Source organism: Asterias amurensis, chromosome 1, assembly GCF_032118995.1.
Source record: "Asterias amurensis chromosome 1, ASM3211899v1".
NCBI lineage: Eukaryota > Metazoa > Echinodermata > Asteroidea > Forcipulatida > Asteriidae > Asterias > Asterias amurensis.
In genome coordinates, this window is record NC_092648.1 from 16279849 (window position 1) to 16289485 (window position 9637).

At 38.1% G+C, this 9637-nt stretch overlaps 1 protein-coding gene across 1 annotated transcript; it reads right to left on the reverse strand.

Moving 5' to 3' along the window:
- Positions 1 to 909: 909 nt before the first annotated feature.
- LOC139947598 (RRP15-like protein) lies at positions 910 to 9460 on the reverse strand. The gene is made up of 6 exons (XM_071945549.1): positions 9244 to 9460; positions 7231 to 7625; positions 6673 to 6767; positions 5948 to 6137; positions 4893 to 5073; positions 910 to 3915 (listed from the first exon to the last, which is right to left on the reverse strand). The coding sequence occupies exons 1-5, from the start codon at positions 9458 to 9460 to the stop codon at positions 4915 to 4917; spliced, it is 1056 nt and encodes a 351-aa protein (XP_071801650.1). The 3' UTR covers positions 910 to 3915; positions 4893 to 4914.
- Positions 9461 to 9637: the final 177 nt, after the last annotated feature.

A 9637-nucleotide genomic window follows, 5' to 3' on the forward strand; every position in this document is an offset into this window, starting at 1 on the left:
AATTGATGCACCTGCTGTATGATTTTGATTAGTTCTGGTTACTGAACCACACCACATCACTATCTAAGAGAGGAATCCCTTCCCACAACTAAATAAAAATCGATTTAAACTTGTTTTAAATAATCCCTGGAACATTACAAAAGTTGTCACTCACAAAGATGCAAAAAATCAAAGACATTATATGATTTTGTTTAACCATGATAATGCTGGAAAATAGTTTTTGCCCCTGCTATTTTATGTTTGAATTGTCTTTTTATGTGTGTCCTCAAATGCATTTTGTTATTTTTAACCACAGGGGTAAGTTTGCATAATAATAAAAAACAAGATAGGAGTAAAAAGTTATGTTTTAGTTGCTGCTGGGGGATAAGCGAATCGTTTTTGGTTTGAATTTTCTAATTCAAGATTCGCTGGCAATTCTTGGCTATTTTAACTGGCGTTTGGCAAGAGCAGACAAGAGACAAAGTTATTTAACATAATAGGCTAGGTTTACCCCCCCCCCCCCCCCCCGTATGGCTTCCAGCTCCCGCCCTCAGTTTTTTCCACTCATAACCCCACCCCCTCCCTGACAGAATGTAGTACCCTCCACTTAGCATTACCTCGCTTATTATAGACCCCTCCAAAATGTTTGTCATTATCTCCTCCTTGATATCATCATTTTGAACTTTCCCCCCATTTTGATAGTCAATTCCTATTTACAACAATAACCATACAGCACCCCCCCCCCCATTCGATCATTTGTTTTGTTAACATCTCTTACACTATTTGTGTTCTCCAATTATCCACTCTTTAAAAATCTTCATTAACCAATGAACACAAACCAAAAGCCAAACAACAAAAGTGAAAAAAAACATCCATTTCATCAAATATGAAAAGTTATTTTATTAAAACAACATAACGTAACAGGTAAAATTATCTTGAGCTTTGACTGTATTTGTGATCCATTTAGTCTAAAAAGAAATTTCTTTAATATGTTTTCAAAACTACATGATTGAAATGAGCACATGTTTTTTATCCAAAGCTGACCTTGGCTCTTGGCTTTAAAATATCAAGAAATCAAGTACTCTGTTGAATTTGTGTTACACTTAGGTGGAGGTCCATTTAAGGCTGGTGTTAGATGCAATTGTGTCCGCCATGCAATACTGTCCGCTCCGGACACTTTTGCATATGCAATCGTGTCCGGGGCTATGCAAGAACTATCCGGTGGACATGTCCATGACTGTACATGTATGTGCGTGCGTAAGCGAGCGTGCATGTACTGAAACTATAGTGCAGCATGAATATTTACATTTTATGATTGCAGCGAATACCCAATGGCTGAATATTTCCAAAATGTCATTCATGACATGCACCTAGCATGTAAAAAACCGTCAACCAAGGGCGTTTAATTTACTGCAAGGACAGTTTTGCACAGGGCGGACACAACTGCATATGGAAAGGGGGCCAGGCAGACACAATTGCATATGCAAAACGGCCAGCAGACAGTGTTGCATATGCAGCAGACATGATTGCATATGCAATAATGTCCTCCGGATAGTATTATATAGAGGACATAATTGCATGCACCACCAGTTCGGCAACCGTCATACGGTTGACAAACGCTTGAAGACTGCATCTTTAAATTTTATCTTATTCTTACCCCGTCAGGGTGGGGCTTACATATGGCAAACTCTCTGGGCGAGTGGCATCTGTGGGGGACAACACACCTAGCCAAATGATGTTTGTTCTCCTTTTGGCCCAGTGCCTTAAATTTAAAAGTAAAAACAAGGGGAAGCCTTGCCTTTTTTTCAAAGTAGGGGGAATTAAACTTAGGACAAAATACTGAAATTATTATCTAAATTTATGATTCAATGTTGTGTTAGAAGTTTTGAACCAAAGTGAGAGCATTTAATTTGAAAAAGTCACAAGAAGTAAGCCTTGCACCCTTTCAATTAAGGGCAAACTTTTGAACCAAATTAAAAGCCTTAATTATAAAATTAAAAAAGATATCAACTTTGCATTTTTAATTCCTTTTTGGCATAAAATGAAACCAAGGTGACAAAATAAAAAATTACAAGGCATAGGCGCGATTTTTAACTACTTTTAAAAAAATTAACTAGAGCTAGATACCTAGAGGAATGTACTGCAAACTCCTTAATTTTTTTCAATAAATTAAATGCTCTTGACATTTGTTTGCCCTAAATAGAAGGCAAGGCTTGCCTCTTGAGAATTAATCCGTAGGTCACAGGTTCAAGTCTCAAACTTGAAGGAACACGTTGCCTTGGATCGGACGAGTTGGTCCATAAATAGCCGTTTGTCCCATAAATGGCTGACCGTGTTAGTCGACGAGGTAAAAGGAAAACCGTGCAATTTGGAGGTGTTGTGTGGATCATTGTGTTCTACTTTTATAACATCTTTCTATCCATATGCATTTTATAACAAACAGTTACACACACTTTTCAAAGACCAACTCGACCGATCCAAGGCAACGTGTTCCTGTAATCAACCCAAACTTTCTTCTCCCCCAAAAAATATATAAAAAAGAGAGCAGCCTTTGTGATTATGAAAATAATTGTATCTGATATAATTCTGAATTTAAGATACCTTTAAAACATACCACAGTAATCATCCTAACAACTGGATATGTGGCCAATGACTTTATGCCAAAATGAGACTGATCTTTTAACCCCTCGTCCGAAGCGCAGCGCTTTTACACGTGCCTTTCCTTTCCAGCTTTTTGGGAGTCAAAGTATACACAAAGGTATTGACTCCTAACAATGGTAGGCATTTTACTGAATATATTCCACGTCTGCAAGGGTTCAATAAGGAGATGAATTGCAACTATCTAGTAGACAATTGTAAGTTATTTTTATTTCCACACTGCAGTGCACTGCCCAGAGTTTTAATGTAATTGAACATATTCCAAAGTGAGGTTGAGAATTTTTGAAGTTGCTTTTTTTGGCTTGCATCTGTTACACTTTATGATAACTGACCGCTGAATTTGTTGCTTGATATTAAAGGAACACGTTGCCTTGGATCGGACGAGTTGGTCAAAACAAAAGCGTTTGTAACCGTTTTTTATAAAATGCATATGGTTGGAAAGATGTTTTAAAAGTAGAATACAATGATCCACACAAGTTTGCCTCGAAATTGCGTGGTTTTCCTTCTACTGTGCGAACTAACATGGTCGGCCATTTATGGGAGTCAAAATTTTGACCCCCATAAATGGCCGACGTGTTAGTCGACGAGGTAAAAGGAAAACCACGCAATTTCGAGGCATATTTGTGTGGATGATTGTATTCTACTTTTACAACATCTTTCTACCAATATGCATTTTATAAAAAACGGTTACAAACGCTTTTCAAAGACCAACTCGACCGATCCAAGGCAACATGTTCCTTTAATGACCAAAGTCTGTTTAAGTCTCTGAAGAAACTCACAGTGCCCATAAAGACCAAATGGGCGAAGGAACAACAACAAATCATAATCAGGTATCCTTCCTCCCATTGTAGTTCACTGCCACACTGTCCGATTAAATCATTAAATGTCCAACCATCTGATTCCTTGGAAAAGTCTCAGTCGTCCGGATACACACGTTAAGCCGATGTGCTGTACATGTAGTAAAACAAATACATGTAATTTGCACATACCGGTACAACGCTGAGCACTTAATACAGCAGGCATGAAAAATCAGGCAGCATATCAAACTTGCTAAACATACAAGAGCAAGACGTTTAAATGTACACATTAATAGATCTTCATTCAAAGAAGATTGGTGTGAGTTTCTCTAAAGATCTCCTAGAAGTGATGAGAGTGTATTGTTTGAAGGAATGCATCTCCACATTGAAGAAAACGAGGGGGATGTACCTTTAACTCAGTGCAGTCTCTAATGCTTTCTTTCTCTCGATGGAATCAAAGTACCATACAGTGATCGCAAACCTGCATTAGATGAAAAGGATCACATTGCAATTTAACTTATAACAATCACATTTGGTACCTTAATATAGCGAGATGTCCTACATGTAGCAGCTAGATCAAGGTGCTTTATAAACCTTTCTGCAAACTTTCTCAACTCCCTGAGGCTTAAATTTTCACTGAGGGATCAATCCAACACAAGTCTCAGCCTCTTAAACTTCCCATTTATAAACTATATTTGATTATTTGGTGCAATTGAGGGCACCATTTGATAAAAATGCAAGGCTATTAAGCAACAATCGATAATAAAGAGGGGAAACCTAACATTTTTAATTCAATTCACGATTAAAAAATTGAATCTAAGTCAGAGCATTACATCTGTAAAAAAAAAAAAAAAATTTAAAAGGCACTTGCTTTGGATTTTGTATTTTCGTTCAGGGAAAAACTGTTCACTACTTGTAGATGTAGACATACACAAAAATTAGCATGTGAAAATTTAACTTTTAAAGGTGGTGGCATTTTTTAGTGATCGCTTTAAATTCTGAGTAAATTCGTCCATGCACTAATAGGAACACACAATATGAGAAATGTTACTGACAGTAATAGTTCTCAAAATTCTTTACACTATTGAAAGCCACAGTAAGCTTCTATCCATTAATTTTAAGACTGATCACCAAGAGGTATACCTTCCCTTTAAGTCTGTAAAATTTTAAGGGGCATCAAATTGAACCAAATACATTTGACAAAATGAAGGACTCTCATAACACTAGTAAAAGTTGCCCTGGGGTTTTAAACTATTAAGAGACTGTACATGTACTCCATTTTTCCAGGGTAACATTAGACTCTTAACATTTCTGTTCCCCTTTCAAGGACTCCATCTTAAAACACCAATTGATTTTCTCAGCCTGTTTGGTTACATCAGCTTTTCAGTTCGTTAAATCTGATTAGAATCTCTTGGATCTCGATGGAAAATGGATATATTAAAGGAAAACTTTTCATACCTTGCTCAATCCAATTAGTTGATCAGTCTGAGAATGAGTTCATATCGCTACCCGCTTCACTGGGGACGTCACTGCCGCTATCACTCTTCTTGTCCCAATCCTTCATGGTGGCGCCCATCATAAAGTTATCCTGAAGAACACTCCAAGACGGTTTCTTGCCTCCCTCTGGGTTCTCACCAACCTGTGGAAAGAGTAAAATTACATTCACCAGTTAAGTCATTGCAAATTATTTTAGTACATGTAGCAAAGAAAGAGACAAAAGCCTAACCTAGTTAACAATAACATCCAAGTTGCTTTCTTGCCATGGCAAGATAGTTACTAATACCATGGTAAGACAGAAACTTAAGATAGAAACTCACAGTGGGAAGAGAGTTAGTCACCGTTGTGAGATAGAAACTCAGAGTGGCAAGAGAGTAAGTCAATGTAGAAACACAAGATGGGAAGACAGTAACACACTTTGGCCTGATAGTAACTTGCCTTGGCAAGACAGTGTGAGACAGTATTCCACTGTGGCAACGAGGATGCAACTTGCATTGACAGATGGTTGGCACCATGGCAAATTGCATAAAATACAGGGTAGCACAAAATAGAACAGTACCACAACTTGGTGAGATATTGAAAACCCCATGCAAGAGAGTAACTCACCATGGTGAGAAACTAACTTGCCTTGGCATGAAAGTATTTTAAGTATTTTGCCTCTGCAAAATATTAACTCACTGTATTGAGATTAACTCACCATGGCAAGATAGTTACTAGCAGTGATAAGAAAGTAATTCACCCTGCTGGATTTATAGCCAAATTTCTGACGTAAAATTCATTGACCAAATCAATTTATATGAGTTACCTAGAAAAAGATCTGCAGCAAGAAATATCTTGTGCACGACGTACATGTACATGTAAGTACATCTCTTGAATCGTATACAGCCTTTATTTTCTTGTGTGTTCGCAGTGGTGATTGGGAAATAAAATAAATTTGAAGCTCTATGATTTTATTTACTTACACAAAACTCAATTCAAAATGAGACAGCAATGAAAATAAAGTACTGGGACGTTACCTTTTTCTGAAGGTTGCTCCTCTTCTGAACAACTGGTGTCCCTCTGAGTAGGTCCAAGAAGTTTCCCCTCCCGCTGGCTGATCTTATTTCCTCAGCTCGTCGTCTGTCTGAGATAGAGAGAGTCTTCTCCTGGGGCTCTCCAGAGTGCTTCTGCTCTTTCTTGACAGCATTGAAGAGCTGGACGACACCTCTGTAAACGAAGACAATAGTAAGGAAACCTTTTTAGGGATTGGTCTATGAAGCTGAAAAGTAAAGTGGGGTGTTTATTTCAAAAGAATAGAGAAACAGAGGGTTTGAAAGACTGTTAACAGGTCTTGCTCCACCCCCCCCCCCAAAAAAAAAAAAAAAAAAATCACCCAAAGAAGCTTCTGACTACCCAAGAAAAATGTTGACTAATGGGATATTTTCAAATGTCTTTGCAGGCAGAGGCTGTCATGGACAAGCAGGCTAGGAATAGGACTCTACTTCTGTAAACTACAGAATGAGTGTTCAAATCCTGGCATAGACAGTGGCAACATTTTTGTGCTTTCAAGAGCAAGGCACTTTATCAAACAAGATTGTAAAATGTAAACTATCATACAAGTACATGCACAGGGAGGCTTTTAAATTGTGGACTAGCATAACAGCCTATGCGTAGCGGTTATACTTGCCTGCCACTCTTGCCTAATGTAGTACTTGTGTGCTTAAGTTGTTACCTACATAAATACCTACGTTCAATTACATACCTTGTTGCTATTCTCTGTAGTCTCCTTTCAACAACTTTATCTGTTACTTTGGGTCTGACTCGGCCAAGCTGTTCCCACTGATCTCTTGACATTTTCTGCAGGGAAAATATTTAATGGTGATTAACTTTTGCCCCTTTTTCAACTACATTTCTGTGCAATGGGGATTAAATTTAAATTAGCATGATTGAGGAAGTTTGTTTTGAGTTTGAAAGCCTCGTAACTTTCCCTGGGGGAAAAAAGGTGTCTGAAATGTGTTTAAAGAGGGGCTCCAAGATCAAAGTCAGTTTTATGATCCACTCGTTTTCCCTAAGTGGATATATTTGAAGAAAAGAAAAAAATTGTTGGAGCAAAGAACAGGAACCTGGAACTAGAACCTGCGACCATTGAATTAATGTGGGGGTGCTCTGCCATGTTAAACCGGGGGTCTCAGGTTCCAGTTCTCTTCTTTGTTCAACCCAAAACTATTTCAAATTTACCCACTCAGTTTACAGTGTAGTTTATTACTGTACATGAAACCTTTGAGGTCTCGCATAAGAATTTCTTAACATTTGAACCTACCACTTTATTCCTCTTGGCATACTCTTCCTCCTCCAGTAGTTTGGCTTTCTCATACTCCTTAGACTTTGACAGAATAGCTGAGGTTGAGGAAGACTCTTTGGGGATTTCCTTCTGTAGGATCTTAGCCATTGCGTCTGCCCATCCTGCGCCCGGTACTCTCGGCACTTCCTCTGCGTCTGATTCAGGATCGGAGACTTTGAACTCTTCGTCTTCTTCAACATCGTCATCATCAATATCAAAACCAGTATCAGCGTCAAAATCTAAATCATCATCATCATCAACACCATCAATATCGTCGATGTTGCTCAGTTCTTCAGCTTTGATCTCTGGTAGAGCGGATGACTTCTGTTTTATCTTTTTCCTGGGCGTTTTGGCTTTTTTCCTCAATGGAGGTTCTGTGGAAAAAATATCAGAAGATAAAGTGTTTATTACCAAACATGTATTATAGATGTAAACTCGCTTATAAACAGGTGACCTTTATCAATCATCTACTCAGTCTTACCCTATGTCACTCTTGCCCAATAAGACGTCAGTTTTGACTAACATTCTATAAAAAAAATTTTAAAGTTTTTTTTTAAACAGGTTTTTGTCCCTTTTCTTTAAAATATTTTCTCAATGGTGTTTTGAGTGTTATGAAAGGATTCATTAGAAATTGGGAATCAAGTTTGTGTTCCAAGAATTTGTGTCATGATTTTTCGAAAGTGGTAAAAATGGAGCAAACCTGTTGACTAGCTGTCAAAATTGTATGTGCTTGACCATTTCGTCCTGTTCATTTCAACATGGGTCGTAACCCTCCGGCAACGCCGTGGGAGGAGAGTTAACTTATCGCCGGTCCTACTGCTTGCCGTCAACTCATTTGTGCCATCAATTCACCGTCAACTCAACCACTAAGCCGAAGGCGCAATAATGAAGCGCAATACATAATACACTATGAGGTACCAACGTTTGACGTCTAGGGGCAAGACTATTCCAGTTTCAGGAAAGCGCCCTCTGTTTTCTATGTTGTACAAGCTCTGGGAAAAAGCAAGGTGGTGGACAACGGCTTTGCTGCTTCGCGATCATTTTTTTCTTGAGAACAAAGCTTAATTAAATGTAGTTAATAAACCAAAATGTAACCTAAAACTTATAAAACTAAAAGTATTTTGTTGCTATTACTTCACAGTTCTGTGCCTCGTTTATGGATTTTAAATGTGTATTGGTTTAGTTGACAGGGAGTTGACGGCACAAAGCGAGATGATGGCAAGTGGTAGGGCCCGTTATCGCTACTACTACTAGATCACGCAATGCACACACAAGAAAACTGTCCAGCATACAGAACTTTTTATTTTTTCGTCAATGTTTTTCTACACACACAGCAGCACAAAACCACAAGTGACAAAACATGGCACTAATATTTAATAATATTTGTTATGGATTTTTTTATTATTAATATTTTGTTTAAATAATATAAATACAATAGAGTACAGTTGAGTAGCCATGAATAAAAACTGAATTAAAAGAGAAGTTTAAAAAGAATGCAAGCTTCTGCTTGTAACTGTGTGTGACTGATCAACTTTGCAAACCGTGACCTACACATGAATATTGTATTTTTGTATACCCAATTTAAAGCACCGCGGTTTTTAAGCCATGTGACCCTTTCGGTAAACAGTGTTTTGTCCAAGGCCCGGACTTTGTGTACCTCAACTTCTATATCAAATAACAAACCTGTGAAAATTTAGGCTCAATCAGTCATCGGAGTCGGGAGAAAACAACGGAAACCCCACCCTTGTTTCCGTGCGTTTCGCCGTGTCATGACATAAGTTAAAAATAAATCCGTACTAATTCTCGTTAACAAGAAATTATATTGTTTTGCTGGTTTCTCAAAAAGCAAAGCATTTCATGGACTAATATTTCAAGAGAAGTGGTTCACTATTGCCTTCTATAAACCCTGTAAGTTATTTGTAAATCTGTGAACTTTTTTTTTTCTGAACCGAAAGGGTCCAATGGCTTTAATTGTGTACACGGAATTCCTACCGTCTGCTGTGGCTGTGTTGACGTTTTCTTTCACTTGATCTTCATCACTTTCGACATCAGCATCGCTCCCAGAATCGTACGAAACCTTCACAAACGGTCTCCTTCTCTTCAACAGTTTTATCTTTTGTTTCTGGCTCGTATTTTTAGCTTTAGACGAAATAAACGAAACCACATTATCTGCAGTCGACGTTCCATGTGCCATCGTGTCGGCCGCCATGTTGTTTGTGTTGCGACATCATGCCTAGCGTGTAATTCATGTTAAACGGTAGAGGGCGCTAATTCAATAAAATAATATTAGTTGCTTATTCCATGGAGGAAGGAATAATTCCTTTTTCCATGCTTATTCCAATAGTCTCATGCGTCTGACTGGTATCTTCATTCTTAAATCTGGTTA

What these genes read in the sequence shown, in the direction of transcription:
- LOC139947598 (XM_071945549.1), bottom strand. Translation starts at nt 9,460, where the DNA reads ATGGCGGCCGACACGATGGCACATGGAACGTCGACTGCAGATAATGTG. An exon ending in ATGCCAAGAGGAATAAAGTG is followed by an intron (nt 6,768 to 7,230) that starts GTAGGTTCAAAT and finishes TTTTCCCTGCAG; the next exon opens with AAAATGTCAAGAGATCAGTG. An exon ending in CTACAGAGAATAGCAACAAG is followed by an intron (nt 6,138 to 6,672) that starts GTATGTAATTGA and finishes CTTCGTTTACAG; the next exon opens with AGGTGTCGTCCAGCTCTTCA.